This window comes from Podarcis filfolensis (assembly GCF_964270895.1).
Source record: "Podarcis filfolensis genome assembly, chromosome: Z".
Lineage (NCBI taxonomy): Eukaryota > Metazoa > Chordata > Lepidosauria > Squamata > Lacertidae > Podarcis > Podarcis filfolensis.
The window spans coordinates 2457764-2479652 of NC_139617.1; the positions used below are offsets into that span (position 1 = coordinate 2457764).

The window sequence follows — 21889 nt, forward strand, 5'->3', positions numbered from 1 at the left end:
TGTGCGTTGGTTACGCTTGCAAGCCCATTAACTGCTGGCATCTCTTCCTTTTTCAATTTCTTTCTCAAAATTTCCCAACTGCAGCTCTGTTTATATGGGACTGCTGTCATTAGTTATCCTATCTCTCTAGCTTTTCATTTTAGCTGCAGTTGCTGTATCTGACGCTCTTTGCCACCCTTCCCTGTGCGTCTAAGCTCTGCAGCAGAGAGGATTCTGCCACATTACAGGAAAAACTATATTCAATTTTCCTTTCCCCCTCTTTGCTAGTTCTTCAGTAATAACAGAATGAAGGCCCTAAAGTTGCAAAAGGTTGCAGCCCCCCCCAAACAGTATTTGGACCCATGGGTGGGGGAGTTCTGTGATCACCCTCTCTCTGGCCTTCTAGGTTTCTTGGCAATAGGGATGGGAGGACGTTGCTTCTCTCCTTGGACTCAAAGCACATGCTGGAGTTTTCACCCATTTTTCACCTTTGCTGGCTAGCCTGCCTGCATCTGTAGAAATCTCCAGGAGAGCGAAAGCTTTGTGTCCTCTGGCTGGCAGACTTGACAGTAGTAGTAGCAGCAGCAGCAGCAGCAGCAGTAGTAGTAGTAAAGCTTTGGGAAGAAGAGTAAGGGGTGCAGAGACATGGGTGGAGGACGTAGGATGCAGCAACCTGTAGCAGAGCAAAGAGTGCAGAGATGCCTATGGGTAGAAGTAGCCTGGGGTGCAGAAAAGAGAGCTCTGTGTTTGAAGAGAAGAGATGCTCAGAAGGAGAGCTAACAAAGATGGAGGCACAGCTGTGCATAGTGTTCAGTGGGGTGCAGAGAGAGGGGAAAGTTAATGGAGAATAAGTTAAACAGGAGGAGTTAACATGCCACACTTAGTGGCTTAGTGCCCACCTGAGTGACTCAGAATGGCTTTCAGTGATTTGGGTGGTGCCCTCCTGTCCTTTGCTGGGTTTTTGTTTGGGGTGTTGTGATCAGTTCTAGCAGTGCTGAACTGCTCCATCATCCTCTCATGGAATAATTACTTATCCGTTCAGCTCATGTTTTTCTGTATAAAGCAGTGGTGTGAAACATCATTTCACCAGCTCTTGGGATGTTAAAATCCCTTTAAAAATGATTGTCCTCCAAACAGCCAATCATGAAAGGTTGCTCATCCTCTTCTTAGTTTTAAAAGCAGGCTGCTGAGGTTGAGTGCCTTCCCCCAGCCCCACATGCATCCACCTAATGTGTGTTGTTGAATTCTGCAAATATAATTTTGCCCAAAGTGCTGGACATGAACTGGATTCTGAGGTGTTGGTTATATTCATGTCCAGCATTCTAATGCCTTGCTTGGCGTTCTTGTTAAAACTTTAAAGTGTACTCTGATAATTTGATGGTATTTCTCAAGCTGCACTATATTATTGCTGTTTCGCCTTCCGTCCAGTGCATAGTTAGACTATTACAGCTGCATAAGTAATTACTTGTAATAAAGTTGTATGGAAATTGAAGACTTCTTAAGCATGCATGTTTCAGATTTTTGCTCAGTCTCAAGAGCTTCCTAGCAGAAACATGAAGCCATGTAGCAAGCTAATCTAATAAGATAATTCAAATAATTAAGGAGAACCCAATCAGTTATACTCTTCTGTTCTGTGGGCCTCGTGAACAATGGCCAATAGTAATTTGGTAATTTACTGGGAATCTGTCAGTTGGGAATGAGAAAGCTAATAGCATGCTGTAATGCAGGAATACAGTGGTACCTCAGGTTACATACGCCTCAGGTTACATACGCTTCAGGTTACAGACTCCACAGGATACAGACTCCACTAACCCAGAAATAGTGCTTCAGGTTAAGAACTTTGCTTCAGGATGAGAACAGAATTTGTGCTTCGGCAGCGCGGTGGCAGCAGGAGGCCCCATTAGCTAAAGTGGTGATTCAGGTTAAGAACAGTTTCAGGTTAGGTACGGACCTCCGGAACGAATTAAGTACTTAACCCGAGGTACCACTGTATAGTTGAATAAAATCCACCATAACATACTTCCTTGGGCTCAGAGAAGTGGTTCCTAAAGCATATTGGATTTTAAGAAAACAACAAAATTACATCTCTTGCACTCAAGAGAGTTGCAACTCATAAAAGCGGGGGCTGGAGGGAGAAAAAATTGGAGGAGAGCCAGTTCTTCAGTGCAAGTAAAAAGTGCCAGTTATAGGTTTTAGAGGGGTAGCTGAGCCATCAGAACCAGAAGGACCCCTGATCCCAACAGGTGAAGAGCTGCCAGGTAGGGTGGCTTCCTGCAGCAGGAAGGAGTAAGTGTGAGGTGTGAGCCGTGGAGGATGTGTGGCCTTTAATGACTTGCTGTATTTATAAAACTGTTTATAGCTCATCCTCTCATATAAAACTTCAAGGCAGTGTATAGCAAAAGTACAATAGAACTTAAATGCATTAAAAAAAATTACAAAGCAATAAGAAATGACTGGCTCATCTTAAAGGCTCTTAAGACTGTCATGGCCGCAGCCCCAGGAACCAAATGCAGGACTTTGTCCTGGGAGGGCAGAAGAGGAATCACATAACTGTAGAGTTGGAAGGGACCCTGAGGGTCATCTATTTCTACCCCGTTCAATACAGAAATCCTGCCCACATCTGTCCCTGGCTGGGCTTGAACCACTAACCTTCTCATTCAGCCAGACACGCTGACCCATTGTGCCACAAGGTGCTCCTGACAGAGGAAGATCTTTGGTTCAACCCCTGGCATCTCCAGGTACAGCAAGAAAAGACTTGTTTCTGAAACCCTGGAGAGCTGCTGTTAGTGTAGACAGCAGTGAATTGGATGGGCTAATGGTGTGACTTGGCATAAGGCAACCTCCCATCTTCCCACAATATTGTCTATTTATACTTTATGTGGACAGTCTCTTTGCACATCTCTCCACAGTCTAGCTGGGTCCACACTTGCACACACCAATCCAAAGAAATGTACAGTTTGTGTAAAACACACTGAGTGTAGTGGTATGTCTACATTAGCAACCCTTGTGTTACTGTAATGTGCAGGTGAACATAAAGCCAGAGCTTAAAATGGAGGAAGTGACTTTTCTCTTCCTATCATAGGTTTCCTTAGAGAACTGTGTCGAAGTGGGGCGGATTGCCAACACGTACAACCTCACAGAAGTGGATAAATATGTGAACAACTTCATCCTCAAGAACTTCCCAGCACTGTTAAGTACTGGTGAGTTTGTGAAACTCCCCTTTGAGCGCCTTGCCTTTGTCCTTTCAAGTAATAGCCTTAAGCATTGCACGGAGCTGGAGCTTTTCAAGGCTGCCTGCCGCTGGCTGCGGTACGAGGAGCCACGGATGGAATGCGCAGCAAAACTTATGAAAAACATCCGGTTCCCTCTGATGACTCCGCAGGATCTTATCAACTACGTCCAAACTGTGGATTTCATGAGGACTGACAACACTTGCGTCAACTTGCTCTTGGAAGCCAGCAATTACCAAATGATGCCCTACATGCAGCCAGTGATGCAGTCGGAAAGGACGGCCATCCGTTCGGACAGCACTCACCTGGTCACGCTAGGGGGAGTGCTCCGGCAGCAGCTGGTTGTCAGCAAGGAGCTGCGGATGTACGATGAAAAAGCACACGAGTGGAGGTCTCTGGCACCTATGGACGCTCCCCGCTACCAGCATGGCATCGCTGTTATTGGGAACTTTCTCTATGTTGTTGGCGGACAGAGCAATTATGACACGAAAGGAAAGACAGCGGTTGACACAGTGTTTAGGTTTGACCCTCGGTATAATAAGTGGATGCAGGTGGCTTCTTTGAACGAAAAGAGAACCTTCTTCCACCTAAGTGCCCTCAAAGGACATCTGTATGCTGTTGGTGGTCGAAACGCAGCTGGTGAGTTAGGTAAGTCTTCACCTTGGTCCAAAAAATCCCTCTTTCCTGACTTGTACAGCAATAATTATTTACTGTTGTATGCAAATAAGAACTAATTATTTGAACTAATTATTTACTTACTTACTTACTTACTTACTTACTTACTTTCTGTATTTGTATCCCACTCTTTGTCTCCAAGCAGCTTAAGATGGCAAACATGGTTGTCCCATTCCTTATTTTGCCCCCCCCCCCATAGCCCTGTGAGCTAGGTTAGGTTGAGAAGCAGTGACTGGTACAAGATCACCCAATGAGTTTCATGGCTCAGTGGGAGATTTGAACTCCAGTCTCCTTGGTCCAAGTCTGGCCCTCTACCAGTATACCACACTGGCACCTTGTGTTCACCTCTACATTCGCCATCTGATTTGTAAGGACATCTGATTTGTAAGGACAATGAGGTGACATTGTGAAATTCTGCTTGTGGAATTGTGTTGGTTTCTGTGAGACAGTGGAAGTAATTGTGCAAATTGCACAATCCTGTGGATGTCTACCCAGAAGTGAGTCCTAGTGAGTTCAGTGGCCCTTACTCCCAGATGTATGAGTAAAAGATTGTAGCCCAAGATTCCTGTTTCTGCTCACTTGGCATCTCCTTGATAAGTGCAGAATGCAGACAGCTATGTATATAATGAAACTGTGCAGGTGAAACCACCCACGTATTCTATATCACTTGATGATGTTCCTCATTTAATTTATTCTTACTTGATATGTCCTGACACGGAGTTCTTGTCGTAAACAGTTACCTTGGATGTTCTATGGATTGCCAAGTAACCGCACCGATTTTCTGTAAGGAGCCAGATCCATTTGTATGAAAATCAGTGTTTGGCTGACTGCGCTTTTGATTCTGTGGCTGAAATGCTCCCCCTTCTTATTTAATTGCATCACAAGTTATTTTTCACTTTTATTGCTGCTTTCATATATATTTGCTGCAAAAGGGTGGAGAATTGGCATGATCTTTCTCTTGCTGTCATAAAAGAAATAAGCAGAAGGGACAGGGGTACATTTTCATTACATTACATGGCAGGAGAACAATGGATTTGGAGTTCACTTTTTTGGTGCAAAAGCATAGCAAGCAAACACATGTGGGACTGACCTCGACCTACAAGAGTGCAACTTTGAACTAATCCTATTTTATCACTTTTCATCAGTGAAAGATAATATGCTCATTGTCAGTGCTGACCTTCAGGGTTTTTACAGCTTCGAAGTCTTGAGTCCTCTTTCCAACAGAAGCTGTTCAGATGGACCCCACTTTGGATGGGAGAAGCCTTCCCCAGTTGGATACCCTCCAGATATTTTGGACTACAATTAGCATAAGAATATAAGAAGAGCCCTGCTGGATCAGGCCTGTGGTCCATCTAGTCTAGCATCCTGTTCTCACAGTGGCCAACCAGATGCTCATGGGGAACCAGCAAATAGGATTCAAGCAGAAGAAAACTTTCTTTTCTTATGGTTTCCATAAGCTGGTATTCAGAAGTATTAATACCTCCATATACAGAGGCCGAGCCGAGCCGAGCCACCATGACTAATAGCCAGTTATTGCCATCTGCCCTGGCCATGCTGACTGGTGCTGTTGAGAGTTGTAGTCCATAACATCTGGAGGGCACCAAGCTGTAGAAAGCTGGTTTTGAACACATTCTTGGAAAATAAATATATTTGGATTCAGCCACGAGTATAATCTAGGATGGTTAGATGATTTGAGGGCTATGTTGTCACTTGAGGAGTGAGTCCCCTGACTATGGGCATGCCTTGTCCAGCTAAACTAAGCTGGGGGGTTTCAGGCAAGATGTGTTAAGGGCAGCAGGTGTGTGTACCTGGAGTCCCAAGAACACTGCAGAGCATTCGTCTGTGCTGGTTGGTTGCAACATAGCTGGAACTAGTTTATTTATATATCATGTTTTCCAGAGATACCTTTGTGCTCAGAATGGTTTGCAGAAAATAATCAGTCTAGATAAAAAAAGTCATAATAAAATAAAAGGTATAATCTCACTATAGTGAATTGCACCTCTTTATTGCGTAGCCAAAGGCCATCACTAGTCATACACAGAATAACGCCGTGGAAAGTGGAAAACCTCTCAAAATATGATTACAACAAGCTAACTGCATTGTCTGCTGTAATATTCGACGCACATCCAATATTTTTAGCTCTGTAACACACAATTCAACCATTAACAAATCATTTTAAATATAGCAAATCTCAGTGAGCATAAATAGGTTAGTTAACAATATCCAGTCCTCTTGCATCCCAAAGCTGGTAGCCTTAGTGCCTAGTAGCTCCCCTCATAAACTTTTATACCTGGACCCAAACAGCCTGAAAACATTTTTGAAGGCCCCTAAGGCTGAAGAACTGGGACGCAGGTGGCGCTGTGGGTTAAACCACAGAGCCTAGGACTTGCCAATCAGAAGGTCGGTGGTTCGAATCCCCGCAACGGGGTGAGCTCCCGTTGCTCGGTCCCTGCTCCTGCCAACCTAGCAGTTCGAAAGCACGTCAAAGTGCAAGTAGATAGGTACCGCTCCGGCGGGAAGGTAAACGGCGTTTCCGTGCGCTGCTCTGGTTCGCCAGAAGCGGCTTAGTCCTGCTGGCCACATGACCCGGAAGCTGTACTTTATTGGCTCCCTCGGCCAATAAAGTGAGATGAGCGCCGCAACCCCAGAGTTGGTCACGACTGGACCTAATGGTCAGGGGTCCCTTTACCTTTAAGGCTGAAGAGTGTGGCAAGGCTTGTAGAAACAACCAGCCTCTGATAGTGAGTGCATGGTGTTTCTCTCTTCAACAGGGTGATCAAAGAACTGGTTCATACACTTGCCACCTTTATGACATGGAAGAACAGACCTAGGTTCTTGTCTTAGACCATGCACAGACTTGATGGTTCTGCATTGTGGCCCAATATCTGCAGTTATTTAAACACACACACACACACACACACACACACACACACACACACACACACGATGATAGTGGGAAGATTATGTGAACTGGGTTGATACATGCATGGGATTTGCGTGCAGAGTCCCTTTCTTACATGCTGAGATTTGTACATAGTGGGTGGGAGGATAGTGCCAGCTCCCTCATATTAAAAAGGAATTGCCAGCTTGGTAAGGGTGTGAATTGGGGCAGTTAAATCTACTGACTCCCTAAAAGACTAACTAACTGCAGAATAGGCTTTTGTGCACATGCTTATATGTAAAGCAGCTTAGTGATACATGCAGTATACACATGTTCAGAATGTTACTGTGGGAATGTTACAAACTGACCTTAAAAGTTAAAGAATGTGTCTTAGCAAACGGGAATTGTGTAAAATTGACTTGCTCATCGCTGTCAAAAGGCACCTTACCACAAGTGCAATTGTTATTAGTTTTAATGGATAAACCACCCTTAGTTCTTATTCAAATGAAGAACTAAGTATCGTCATGTTGTGAAAACGGCAGTCTTATGCAGCCTTAAAGGATAACATGATGCTGTAAGTATAGTCCACGAAAGTTTATGCCATAATTTTCTCAGCTACCCCTCTGCAAATGTGTTGTCAACTTCAATTTTGCATTCTGTCTGTCCACTAAAGGTGTTTTGCAGAAGCATGGTGACCTGATGAATGCACATACACTAGGTTCTGTGTGTTACTTCTATATTTTAGGAGTCTCCCAGTCAAGAAAGTGATCAAATTTTCACTAGCTGTTGATCACTAGCTCACTTACTTTCCTATATGATTTTGTGCTTTTACATTTTTTCTTGTTCTATTATTATTCACACTGCTTTCTTGTGCTAGCTGAAAAGTGATACATAATCCCTTAAATAAATAAATGAATGAATGAATGAATGAATGAATGTATGTTTCAAGTTGGAGGGTCAGGTTTTCCCAAAGCCTGCATGAAGAGACTGTGTTCTTTAGGCTGTAGAACACTAACCTCTGCAGAGACCCCATGGTCTCTGCACTAGGTGTTCTGATTGCATTTCTTCTGAGCTGCTATCATAGTTGGAGCCATCCCTCTGTATCAGTATGGTATTGTCAGTCTGCTCTTTTTCTTTTTGGAAGGTGGCTTAGCGCCAAGAGTTCCTGTGATAAATCCTTAGGCTGTGTATTCCTATCTGAGGGCTTAGAGCAGATTTGTATTGTAAGCATTGGCTGCACATGGTGGGTTGTGTGAAGTCACAGAAAATGGGGATGGGTGGTAAGTGGGTTTCCTGCGCAAGGGGTGTGTGTGTTTAAAACAGTCCTTGCAGAGCTACACCATCTGTGTCCTTGCAGAAAATGCACCAGCTGTGTGAACTGATCTAGGGTTTGGGTTGGAATGGAGTTGAAATTATTGTGGTCTGGTAGACCTGTGAGCACCAGATGTGGAGACGTATTCCAAGTGACTAGCAACTATTTTACCTTTTGAAAATGAAGTGGGACCGATAGAGAGAATGAGATATTTCGGATAAATGTAATCTTAGCTCCCTGGTATTTTTCCAGGGCACTGTCAGTGCAGGTTGCCCTCCTCCAAATTGTTCATTAAGTGTAGATATCAAATTGCTATAATATAGAGAGTCGACACACAGAGATTATAATGCCTGTGTATTCTACAAAAGGAGAGAGAACCAAAGGAGGCACAAAATGAGCCATCTTGAAATCCTTAAAAAATGAAAACCAAACCAGGACCACTAATTGCTCCACTGCTACCTATTAACAGAGGGAAGCCAGAGGAGGCTTGCTGGGTTTGGTTTTTGAACATCAAAATCTATTTGGCATTCACAGTTGTGAAATAGAAGTGATCTCTGGCCAAGGGTGCTAAATATGTGATCCAGCAGGGAGGGGGATATGAAAAATATAGTTTTTATGTCCAAGCTAGAGTCTGAGAATAGGTCTTTGCTTAAAAGGAAAAGTGGGAATTTCTGTTTGAATATATTATCTGCCTTTACACATGGCTCCTAGCAAAATATCATATTTTGTCTTATTTTTCCAGATAGCCTAGCTGAAACAAAGCTTTTAGCAGGCACTTAAAACTGTGGAAGAAAAGTGCCTCCGTAATATTCATAATTAAGCACTAAAAATATGTTTCTCACAGACGTGGAGCAAACATGTGTTCTGTGGAGCATTCTATGATGCAAGCCACATAACGTGAAGTTGTAGTCCTTTGGATGACAGTGCACATTCCCTTCTTTGCTCCTCTTGCAGGTTTGGTGAAGTGCATGTGTGAGTCTATATTCCTCTATGTCTCCCTCCATAGAAATTTGTGAGGGGAGGAGTCACAGTGAATGACTGTGGATGATGCTTCAAATTAGCTGTAAAATATGGTTTGGATTGTATCGTTTTAAATTACAGGTATGTGGTTGAAAGGCCACGACCTTTTTTTCTTTTTAAAGAAATTCTCAGCATTTAGAATAGTAGCATATAAGGAAAAAGGCTTGTCTAGAACCTTGTCTGCACTTTTTCTGAGTGCAGGATTTATTTATTTTTTCGTTTTACCAGTGGGTAGCATCTGACGCCATAGAATTCTGATGCTTTCTGCTATGATATCCCATGAGATGTATTTATATTTGAATGCCCTAGCCCTCACAGTGGTGTATGCAAAGGCCAATGTGATTGCATGTGACTTGCTTTTGCAGTTTTGATTTTTGCCCTCTGTTAAGCGGATACAACTGTGTTGAAGCTAAGGAGGTCACACACTAGGCGTGTGTTCATTAGTCAGAAGCAAACATAAAAGGAAGGTTTCTGTATGTCTGCATTCATGTCAGTAGCAGAAAGAATTAGAAGTATAAAATAATGGTGGTTCTGAAAGGCCGTGAGTGATTGCATTTCCCATATTGAAATACCATTCAGCAGTTTGAAGTAGAAACACCAAATCACAGGGTCACTTAATGCGCCTTGTTGTGCGGAGGGCTGAGTCGTTCTTCCCTGAGCAAGACAAAATGGCTGGTGCTGAAGAACTGCTTCATAGCTATCTAGCAGCTGCGTAACCATCTGCCTTGTTCTGTACAGGATGTTCCTTATTGCTAAAACAAAACAAACAACAACAAAAAACACCCTACTCTGTTAAAGCCTCATATTAGATCTCTTCGTTTTCTCCTCCCCCCACTAAAAACCTGGACAAGATTGTGCTTTTGGTAAAGCTATTGGTAATTTTTTTTGTCAGCTGCTAATTGGAATTATTTTTTGAGCATATTTTTGCAAAATTGTGGTGCCTATTTGTGCTTTCTGCCTCCTCTTCCCAGATCCTCAGTATGTAATGTAATGTACCTCCGTTATCCTCTGATGAAAGGTGATATAGAAATTTAATAAATAACGACAACAACAATAATAAAATGCATTCTCTAGATTAAAAACTCAAGAATACAATCAATTTCAGTACCAAGACCCAAACCCAGCCTAAAAGGAAGGCTAATACTGGCCGCCAGCAATAGATAATTTAGCACATGAAAAGAGTTGACAGATATTAATGTTTAATATCAGAAGGCCTGGAATAATAGAAAGGTCTGCTTCTGGAGCTAAAAAGACACTGAAGTAGGTGTTAGGGGAACACCTCTTAAAAATGCATCACACGTAATATTTTATTTAAAGTGCTTACATGCTATCTTTCAAGGCAAAGCCCTAGCAAGATGCCTTACAAATGATAATTAGATGCTTATACATAGCAGGAACCTTGTGTTTCCAAACATGGTTATGGTACAGTCCAGCTGCAATGGTTCTTGCCTAAGCCCCCAGTGACCTTCCTTTTAGTCATCCACTTGTGATCTGTACTGTTGACAACCAGCATTATTCCCCTCCCCCAGTACCTTCCCCCGCTCTGGTTCCACCTCCCACCTGGGTTGGTCTGATGCATAGGTCTGTGAAGCATTTGTTCCAATGATAATGATTTCAGGATTCGAACAGCACTCCCCTTCCAGGTATGATTAGAGTTTAGACTGCCTTCATGCTAGATCTAAGTAGAGTGGAGGGTAATCTGGGGGGAAAGAAAGGGAGAAATCATAACCCAGTGGGTTTTGCTTTTAAAATGTCTCACTCTGCTCATTTGTTGTTGCTTCTACATAGCCACAGTGGAATGCTACAACCCAAGGATGAATGAATGGAGCTACGTAGCAAAAATGAACGAGCCTCACTATGGCCATGCCGGAACAGTGTATGGCGGGCTGATGTATATTTCAGGTAAGCCTTCCTATTATTATTATTATCTTCTTCTTCTTCTTCTTCTTCTTCTTCTTCTTCTTCTTCTTCTTCTTCTTCTTCTTCCTCTTCTTCTAAATTTGTATACTGCCCATCATCCAACGATCTCAGAGTGGTTCACAGCATAAAAATACAAGATAAAACACATAATAAAAACAAGAACAAAAGAAACCAATAATCCCTCCCCCCCACAAAACATTTTAGAGCATACAGGATGTAAATCAGCCAAAGGCTTTGTTGAAAAGCAATGTTTTTGCCTGTCGTGTAATGGTGCATAATGAAAGTGCCAGGCAAGATTCCATGGGGAGAACACTCCACAAATGGCCTGTTATTGTGCTGGCACCCTCTGGACCTCTCGTGGAGAAAGCACACAAAGAAGGGCCTCCAACGATGATCCCAACAATAAATTGGGGGGAGGCGGTCTTTGGGATATTGTGGTCCTGAGCCATTTAAGGCTTTATAGGTTAAAACCAGCACTATGAATTGGACCCAGAACCTAATTGGCAGCCAGTCCAGTCAAGCCAGGGTCAGTGTAATATGCTCAAATGGCCTTGACCCAGTGAGCAACAAGACTGCTGAATTCTGCACCAGCAGAGGTTTCCAAACTGTCTTCAGAGGCAGCCCTACGTATAACATGTTGCAGTAATCTAACCTAAAGGTTACCGGAGCATAGACAACAGTTGTTAGGCTATCCCTGTCCTGATAGGGGTGTAGCTGGGACACCAGCTGAAACTGATGGAAGGCACTCTGCTGAGGCCAGCTGAACCTGAAGCAACAGTAATGGATCCAGGAGTGCCCCTGAGCTATGTGCCTGCTCCTTCAGAGGGAGTGTAACCCCTCAAGAGCAGGCTACCTCCCACTAACAGTGCCTCAGTCTTATCTAAATTGAACTTCAATTTGTTGGCACTCTTCCAGTCCATTACTAAGACGAGACAACAGTCCAGCACATCCACTGCCTCACCTGCAGATGTAAAGGAAAAATAGAGTTTTGTGTCATCAGCATATTGCTGACAATGTACAGTGGTACCTCGGGTTACATACGCTTCAGGTTACATACACTTCAGGTTACAGACTCCGCTAACCCAGAAATCGTGCTTCAGGTTAAGAACTTTGCTTCACGATAAGAACAGAAATGGTGCTCTGGCAGTGCGGCGGCAGCGGGAGGCCCCATTAGCTAAAGTGGTGCTTCAGGTTAAGAACAGTTTCAGGTTAAGAACGGACCTCCGGAACGAATTAAGTACTTAACCCGAGGTACCACTGTACTCCAAAACTCTGGAGTGCTCTGGACATCTCTTGAGATTCATCTGCTACAGCAGCAGAGTTAAGATACTGGTGGATGAAGCAGATCTTACTCCAAGCCAACCTAGCATTCGGCAACAGCATTCACAGACCCATGGCCTGGCAACCATAATTCCCCAGGTTGGAGGAGGGGCTAGCGCACGGCACAGTCACCAACAGCCTGTGCCCCTTACCTGGCCTGCCCCGCCTCCCACACCTTCCCTCCCCCTGCCCTGAATCATGGCAAGTAGAGCCTCCCCTGCTCTTCCCAACTCTTCTCTTTGCAAGCACACCCTATGCCTCAACAAAAAACCCAAATTAAGAAACCCACAAGTTAAAAACCGTTTAAAAACATTTTATTATAAAACTTATTACTTCTGAGTGAGATTGCTCCCCACTACTCCCATAGTTTTTAAAAAATGTAATTCCAGTAACCTGTATCAAGATCGTTTGCTCTTTCCAAGCAGTGGTTTCTAATGCCCCCCAGAAATCCTAATTTCCTTCAAAACTGTTCCAAACAGGACATGCTATGACATCTTCAGATTTCATTTTAGATACAGTTATCTCAGCTGGCAGGTGATTATTTTCTGAAACAACCTCCTTAATAACTTATTTGTGTTTCTTCTTCTTAAACCTTCAAAAAAGGGTTTATTAGGAAATCACAAACTCAGCCACCATGCTGTCTCTAATCCTACAGGTGTCTCTATTGTAAGAACTGACTCATTTTGACTGGGATAAGTTGTACCTCATGGAGGCCTAGCAAATCCAATGCATGTTAAGATAAATACTGCATCTTTGGGGTAAACATCAAGAACTTTGAAGTCTAGCCAGCGTATGTAAATCATTGCATCCTTCAAACACGTCATCAGAGGGAGAGAGCAGCCTACAGAGTCTGTTTTGCCTGATTCACATCAAAACACTGTGATTTTAAAAACCTATTTTAGTAGGCAGCAGTGCAGCAGTTAGCTTATTCTCTCAGTGTTATCAATTCTCTGAACAATTGTCTCCCCCAGAGAGGGCTGGAAGCCAGAGGAGCATATGCCTCCCGTCTGCCACATGCACCTGTGTCAGAGTGGAATGCCTAGGGTGGGGGCCCCAAATCCTTTCAGCTGCCTTGTTCTTGGATCAGTTTTTCCATGAAAGAAATGTCTCCCTCCCATAGCAGGCTGCAATCATGAGTACTGTACTGCTTCCAAGCGGGGTCGAGTTGATGGCACACGTACTTTGCATTCAGAAAGCCCTTGCTTCAGTTCTTGGTATCTCAAAGCTAAAAGACATGGGTGGCAGGTGCAGAGAGACCCCCCTTCCCAGCCTTAGACCCTGGAGGGCAGCTGCCAATCAACTCTGGGCTGATCCTATAGAAGTCTGTGTTGTTTCAAATGAGTTTGTATCTACCTCTGGTTCTAGCAACCTACTCTGGCTGTGGGTGTTTTTGGACAGAATTAGGAATCCTGCTCTTTTGCTTTTAGCAGCATCTTCTACAGAGAATGCCATAACAGCATAAAATGTGCCACAGAACCCTTTATAACTATGGGGGCGAATAGTCTCACAGCTCTCAAGGTCTATGCAAAGCCCTTTTCATCTGGCATAAAATATTAATTTCACATATATGCTCCTAGGGTCAGAACTGGCAGTGTCTGACCATAAATGAGAGCTTGGGGTCATAGTGGATAGCGTGATGGAGATGTCAACCAGGTGTGTGGCAGCTGTTAAAAAGGCAGATTCCATGTTAGGGAAGAGAACTGAAGAGAAAACTACCAATATCGTAATGATATAATACAAATCGATTGTGCGACCACATTTGGAATACTGTGTACGGTTCTGGTGGCCTCACCTCAAAAAGGATATTGTGGAGTTGGAAAATGGCAACAGCGTGATAAAGGGAATGAAGTAACACCCATATGAGGAAAGGTTGCTGCATTTTGGGGAATGAGGAAAAGTGAGTAAGACGTAACATAATAAGTTTGTAAAATAATGCACAGTATGGACAGAGAAAAGTTTTTCTCCCTCTCACTTGACACCTAGAACTCATGGGCATCCAACTTGGATGGCTTTAAAAGAGGATTGTACCAAATTCATGAAGGATGAAGTTGACAGTGGCTGCTAGCCAGGATGGCCATGCGCTGCCTCTGTGGTTGGAGACAGCATTGCTTCTGAATACCAGTTTCTGGAAACCACAGGAGGAGGAAGTGCTGTTGTACTCAAATCCTGCTTCTTGGTTTCCCACAGGAATTTGGGTGACCACCGTTAGAACAAGATGATGGGCTAGACAGGCCACTGGCCTCATCCAGCATCATCTTATGTTTTTAGTCTTGCACTTCATTGTAGGGAGTTGACAACAGGTTGACAGAGGCATGTTTTTAGCACTTGTGCCATCTTCAAGTGTGTCTGCATTATTTTTTGTGTGTGTTTTGATAGGTAGTTATTTAATGCATTTATTGCTATTTGCGTATTTATTAGAAACTTTTATATGTAGCCCTTCATCCTGTTTGTATTTTACAGTGGTGTACAACCAGTTTATATCACAGTACAAATAAGCAGTAATAAAAGTAGACAAACAAAACTTAAGATATACTGAAAGCTCAAAATGACTGGGTGAATGAAAATAGTTTTGCCTTAATGCTGGAAAAATTGCAGTGTGTTTAAAGCTGCTTACAATGTTGATGTATAATAGATCATCAAATACTTTTTTGTGTACAAAACAAACTACCGTATTTTTCGCACCATAGGACGCACTTTTTCCCCTCCAAAAATGAAGGGGAAATGTGTGTGCGTCCTATGGTGCGAATGCAGGCTTTCGCTGAAGCCTGGAGAGTGAGAGAGGTCGGTGCGCACCGACCCCTCACGCTCTCCAGGCTTCGCACACCTCTCTGCAAGCAGCGGGAGCCCAGCGCTGGGCTCCCGCTGCTTGCGGAGACTTGCCTGCATGCCGAAGCCTGCGCGCGCTGAACTCAGCGCGTCCAGGCTTCGCGGACCTCTCCGCAAGCAGCGGGAGCGCTCCCGCTGCTTGCGGAGAGTTGCCAGCATGCCCAAGTCTGCGTGCGCTGAGATCAGCGCGCCCAGGCTTCGCGGACCTCTCCGCAAACAGCGGGAGCGCTCCCGCTGCTTGCGGAGAGTTGCCAGCATGCGGAAGCCTACGCGCGCTGAGATCAGCGCGCCCAGGCTTCGCGGACCTCTCCGCAAACAGCGGGAGCGGTCCCGCTGCTTGCGGAGAGTTGCCAGCATGCCGAAGCCTGCGCGCGCTGAGATCAGCGCGCCCAGGCTTCGCGGACCTCTCCGCAAACAGCGGGAGCGGTCCCGCTGCTTGCGGAGAGTTGCCAGCATGCCGAAGCCTGCGCGCGCTGAGATCAGCGCGCCCAGGCTTCGCGGACCTCTCCGCAAACAGCGGGAGCGGTCCCACGGCTTGCAGAGAGCTGCCTGTTTGGGGGCTGGGGTCGGGGGAAGCTCGAGGTTCCCCCGCCCCAGCCCCGCGCCTGGGGGGGAAATAATTTTTCCCCTTTATTTCCCCCCCAAAAAACTGGGTGCGCCCTATGGTCCGGTGCGCCCTATGGTGCGAAAAATACGGTAATCAACAAAGTGTTAGGAGCAGAACTCAGCAAACAATTTTTTTAAAAGGAAAGAACCTATTCAAGGATGAAATGGTAAACATTTTTAAAGCACGCAGAAATAAATACAGTTGGCATCCGTTTCATGGGGGGTTCTGTTCCTGGCCCCTCTTTGCATCAGCAAAGCATACATAAACGCATCCCTGCCCTGTTCTGCTGTTTTAGTGATGTGTTTAATGACATTTTGGTCACTTCCGGGTTCAGTGATGTGCGCATATGCGCGATCACACATCATTCAGTCGTGCATTAATCGGTCATTGCCTGTAAATAAAACTCTGGCAAATGCCTGAAGGTTAAAGTAGAAGGGGCCCAGCAGATCTCCATGAGGAGGACATTCCAAATCACTGCCTTTAGTGTCCATATGTCTGATCTCACCTATTCAAACATGCCCCTCCATGGTCCTGAATGGGGTATCTATGCCCCTGAAGTACCAGGTGCGCAGCCTGGGAGTCATTCTGGACTCACAGCTGCCCATGGAGGCGCATGTCAATTCTGTGTCCAGGGCAGCTGTCTACCAGCTCCATCTGGTATGCAGGATGAGACCCTACCTGCTCGCAGACTGTCTTGCCAGAGTGGTGGATGCTCTAGTTATCTTTCGCTTGGACTACTGCAGTGCGCTCTATGTGGGGGTACTTTTGAAGGTGTCTCAGAAACTACAACTAATCCAGAATGTGGCAGCTAGACTAGTGACTGGGAGTGGCCGTCAAGACCATATAACACCGGTTCTGAAAGATCTGCATTGGCTCCCAGTACGTTTCCAAGCACAATTCAAAGTGTTGGTGTTGACCTTTAAAGCCCTAAACGGCCCTGGCCCAGTAGACCTGAAGGAGCGTCTCCACCCCCATCGTTCTGCCCAGACACTGAGATTGAGCACCGAGGGCCTTCTGGCGGTTCCCTCCCTGCGAGAAGTGAGGTTACAGGGAACCAGGCAGAGGGCCTTCTCGGTATTGGTGCCTGCCCTGTGGAATGCCCTCCTACCAGATGTCAAAGAGAAAAACAACTATCTGACTTTTAGAAGACATCTGAAGGCAGCCCTGTTTAGGGAAGTTTTTAATGTTTAATGCTGTATTGTGTTTTTAATATTCGGTTGGAAGCCGCCCAGAGTGGCTGGGGAAACCCAGCCAGATGGGCGGGGTATTATTTATTTATTTATTTATTTATTTTCCCCTGAAAGACTGGGAATAGCTGCTACCAGTCAGTGTGGACAATATTGAGCAAGATGGACCAGTTGTCTGACTCTGTAAGGCAGCTTTCTGTTCTTCTAACTGTTGATCTCATTAGCATTCCTCTTACATGAGGTGTTTGCTTTTTCTCCCCTGTCCTAGGAGGCATCACCCATGACACTTTCCAGAAGGAACTAATGTGCTTTGACCCTGACACAGACAAATGGATTCAGAAGGCTCCGATGACCACAGTTAGGGGCCTTCACTGCATGTGTACTGTCGGTGACAAGCTTTACGTCATTGGTGGAAACCATTTTAGAGGAACCAGTGATTACGATGATGTTCTAAGCTGTGAATATTACTCGCCAAGCCTAGACCAGTGGACACCAATCGCTGCTATGCTGCGCGGTCAGAGTGATGTCGGGGTGGCTGTGTTCGAAAATAAAATATACGTTGTGGGAGGATATTCGTGGAATAACCGTTGTATGGTGGAAATAGTCCAGAAGTATGACCCAGAAAAGGATGAGTGGCACAAAGTCTTTGATCTCCCAGAATCCCTTGGGGGCATCCGTGCTTGCACTCTGACAGTCTTCCCTCCCGAGGATAATACAGGCTCACCATCTAGAGAATCACCTCTTTCGGCCCCTTGAGACGTGGCATCGCTGGACTTACCATGTTGTCGCTCCAATACCACTGCACTGCATCAGGGATTCGCCTATTTGTCTTCAGTAGTATCTTACAAGGCTTACCCTGAAGCAGCTGGCACAGTAACACAGTTGGGGGTGGGATGTAACAAGAAGATGGGCGTCACTTGTGGGGTTTGGTCTAGAAAGTTTTATCGAGTGGACAGCCAAGTGCCAAGCAAAGTGAGGTTTTATTGTTTCATTTTGTTTTTTGAGCCAAACGCTTAAAAAAAATGAGGTATTGTCTTAGGAAAAGAAAAACCTTTGCATCAGGCGCATAGATGTTCTGTACTGGGTGCACGGGTCACATAGATCAAGAAGCCGTGTAAGTTGAGCCAGTGGGGGGGGGGGCGGGGTGTGTGTGCAATGAATGGGGAACCTTGTTTGCTAAGCCCTGTTGCTGGAGGACCATCTTTCCTCGCTGCACCTCTGGAGAGAGGGGGAGCCCCTGATGCACACAACTTTTAGCAGCTATCTGGCCTCAGCTACCTCCCTCTTCTAATGGAGTATTTCAGACCTGTTTACTGACCTGACACTGGAGGTGCTTTTCAGAGGATATGGCAGACAAGAGAAACACAGCCTTTTTGAGACCATTAATAGATATACAATAAGCAGACCCTGAATCTATAAACCAGGGTTGTTGTTTTTCTAAATAACATATTAAGGGGTTTCCTTTTCCTTTTCCTTTCTGAACCTCCACATGCAAAGTGAAATGTGCTGGAGATTTGTAATTGTGTTTTTACTTTCTGTTCTCTTCCTCCTTTCCTTTCCTCTGCCCCGAAATAAAAGCTCTGATTCATCATGGGAGCCTGAGCAATTCATACATTGGAGGGAGGGGGTTTGGTTCAATTGTGCAACCCAGTAGGGTGCCTGTACTAGATTTTGGGGTAAACAAGGGCTAGAATCTCTTAATTTGAAGCCACTAAAATTTTGAGCAAATGGTTCCCTACTTTCCCCTCCTCCTTCCTCCTCCCTCTACAACCCCCCTCCAAATACCTTTTTGTTGGTTAAGAGAACTTGCTTCTTACACCTCTGTATAAAATCTCAGTTAATATACGGTTGTTTAGCACAAAATGCAGCTTTTACAGAGAGCTGCTTTTGCTCAGAGAATTCAGACTACCCTCTTTCTTTTGTTCAATAAAATCTTTAACGGCAATTAGTTGGGTGGTTTTTTAATTTTTAATTGTTTTAAAGGGCTCATTAACCTTCTCTCCCTTCTCCCACTTCCCTGTTGCCAGGAAACGTCTGTATGTATCTTTGTGTGTGGGTAGCACAACCTGCTGGGAAGCCAATTTTGTAAGAGCTTCCAAATTTGGGGGGGGGAGAGCAATGCTTGACCTACTTTTCCAGCAGCTCCCCTGGGAAGCCCAGGCTGAGCCCATTGTGAATTCTGTGTCTGCAAGGGGGTGGGGTGGGCACTGGGGCTGAAAAGTTATTCGCAGAAAGCCGGTTTGGCTGAGCTTAATAAACCACCCCACAAGGTGGAGCAGAATCTCTGGGGCATGCTTGGAAGAGGTTTGTCAGCTGTGGCTTTGAGGCACACACAGGGCTCTCAAGTGGAAAGGCTAGAGTTCAGTGGCGGGGGGCACCTCCAGGTTGTGGGCTAGGAGGGAGCCCCGTCTGCAACACTGGAGAGCCACTGCCAGCCAGTGTGGTCAAAACAGCTAGATGGATCCTGTTGGAAGGGACCCCAAGGGTCATCTCTCCCAACCCTCTACAATACAGGTATAACGCCTAAAACATCCATGACAGGTGGCCATCCAACCTCTGCTTTAAAACCTCCACAGAAGAAGAGTCCTCCACCTTTCCATCCCACAGTCGAACAGCTCTTAAAGTTCTTTCTGATGTATAGTTGGAATCTCCCTCCTTGTAACTTGAAGCCACTGGTTCATGTCCTACCCTCTGGAGCAGGAGAAAAGAAGCTTGCTCCATCCTCCATGGGATAGCCCCTGAGATATTTGACTGGTACATGGCAGCTTCCTGAGTTCCTATGGGCAGTGTAGTGAAGGAATGTGGTTTGCAGAGTTGGACAAGGCAGACTTGGGTTTAGATCTGATGCAGCACGTAGCTCTCTAGGGGACCTTGAGCCAATCTCTAGGCTCATCCAGAGGCAGCCAGTGGGATGCTCTCCAGAGGCTGTTGTTGGGCTACCAACACCAATCAGCCCCAGCCAGCAGAGTTAATTGTCATGATTGATGGGTATAGTAGTCCAATAATACCTGAGGGGGTATTACCTGCCTAACCCCAGCTTACCTCACAGGGTTGTGAGGATAAAAGGTTTGAGGGGATCCTGGTCTTGGAGGAAAGGTGAGACAAGAAGTAATAAAATTAAAATTAACAAATTAATAGACTTCTGCAGCAGCAGAGAAAAAGCACTGCTATTGAAAAAGCATTGGTTACATAACTGAGCTTTCTGAGAACCTTTTTTCATTAAATAAAGTGGTTCGTATGGGTGCAAATATGTGTTTGAAAGCCTGCTCTCTCCTGAGGGATGAGAGGGGTGATTTAAGTTTTTTCAAAGATTGGAAATCTATGTCTACCAGATTAAGCATCAGCAATGCCCATTTTCTCACTGCATAATGTTTGCAGGTTGCAGGAATGCAGCATTTCTGAACACTGGGTTTGGATTGCTCTCAAGGTTCAGAGGCGGGGTGGATTTCTCAGAAGCGAGACATTGGCAGGATTCTGCACAGAAGGCCAAAAAGTCTGCAGAAAACAAATAGATCTACTTTGTAAGCAGTTCTCTGGGAGAGCCCAGCACAAGCGTATCTGCAGGGGCAGCCAAAACTCTTTTTGCTAGGGTTGCAGTGTTCCCAGAACATTCAATGTCATCATGAATGGCTCTTCTCAAAAAGGAAAGAGCCATGCTTCATCAAGAGGTGGCGAGTTAAAACTATGGAAATCACTCCCACAAGAGGCAGCGGTAGCCACAGACTTTGCTGGCTTTAAAATGACCAGACAAAAGCATGGGGGATAAAATTGGCCACTAACCCTGATAGACATGTTCTGCCTCCACCATTAGAGGCAGCATGCTTCTGAATGCCAGTTGTTAGAGAGGAGAGTGTTGCTTCACTCAGATCCTGCTTGTGGGTTTTCCATCTGGTGGGCCACTATGGGAACAGGATTCTGGGCCAGATGGACCCAGTGGCCTGGTCCCGCAGGCTCTTCTGTTCTCTAAGCCCCTTGGCACTCCTGCTTTTGACATCTGGGATAGTGGAGACCCGTTCCCTGCTGTCCATTCATGACAAGTTGCCTGAAGGCACTTTGCACTGCAAATACTCCCTCCCTCGCCCATTGAGGTAGGTGCATCTTCCTGCATTTTATAAGGGCAATGCCAAAATGGATTTGCTGGAGCTGTAATTCTCAATGGTGGTCCCAGGAAACACGAATACCACTGCTGGCATATAAGCATTAAATAAAGTATGTGAATCCAAAGTCTGTGTCTGCTTGTGTAACTGCTCTAGGTTTATCAGTGAGGAGGCAGACCAAGAACAATGACAAGACAAAGCATAGCCATCCTCTGTGTTTACAGCCCCCTACTCTAAAAGTTTGTCTCTGTGCTCTACGTTCTTTTTTTTTTTTTAAGTGTGGTTCAACTGGCAGAATTCTGAAGGTTTGAAGGCAGGCCAGTGCTGCTTTGTATATTGCATTTTCCCCCATTTTATTGTTTGCTACAGATATTTTAATCCTGCTGTTCCCCAAAATTTCCCAAGGTGGCTAACAGATGGAAAGCAATTGCAGAGAGTGCAATTCAAATTGTCATAATAATCATGAGAATTAAAAGGCAAGGTGATCTTGAAAGTCAGTTAACAATCAGTCGCAGAAATTAGATCTGAATTATTTGCGGTGAGGATTCAGTAGCAATATCTGCTTTATGGATTTACTGGTATTTTTGTATATATGTGTGGTTTATAAGGCTTCTTGACATGACAGTAACAGAACCAAAATTAGATCTAAAAAGCCTGGAGAAACTGTAGGGAGAGTCATCGCCTGCCTGAAGAAATGTCAAACTGGATTCCAGGAGAACCTTTTGTAGTGGAGACCAGTGTCAAAGGCTGCCTTGTTATCTCATTGGCAAATGCAAGTCTTCAGTGATCATTTATTGGTTGTGCATTTTTTAATCCTTTGTAAGGGAGCTGTGTG

General features: G+C 44.9%; 1 protein-coding gene across 9 annotated transcripts in view; it reads left to right on the plus strand.

The window, feature by feature from the left end:
* Nucleotides 1-18902, plus strand: part of KLHL13 (kelch like family member 13) — a 1461558-nt gene extending 1442656 nt beyond the window's left edge. For all 9 annotated transcript variants that reach the window (XM_083595407.1, XM_083595403.1, XM_083595404.1 and 6 more), the window contains 3 exons: nt 3062-3857; nt 10886-10999; nt 17226-18902. In XM_083595407.1, coding sequence (XP_083451533.1) covers nt 3062-3857; nt 10886-10999; nt 17226-17713 — 1398 coding nt within the window. In that variant the 3' untranslated portion in view covers nt 17714-18902. The remainder of the gene's footprint in view (nt 1-3061; nt 3858-10885; nt 11000-17225) is intronic.
* Nucleotides 18903-21889: the final 2987 nt, after the last annotated feature.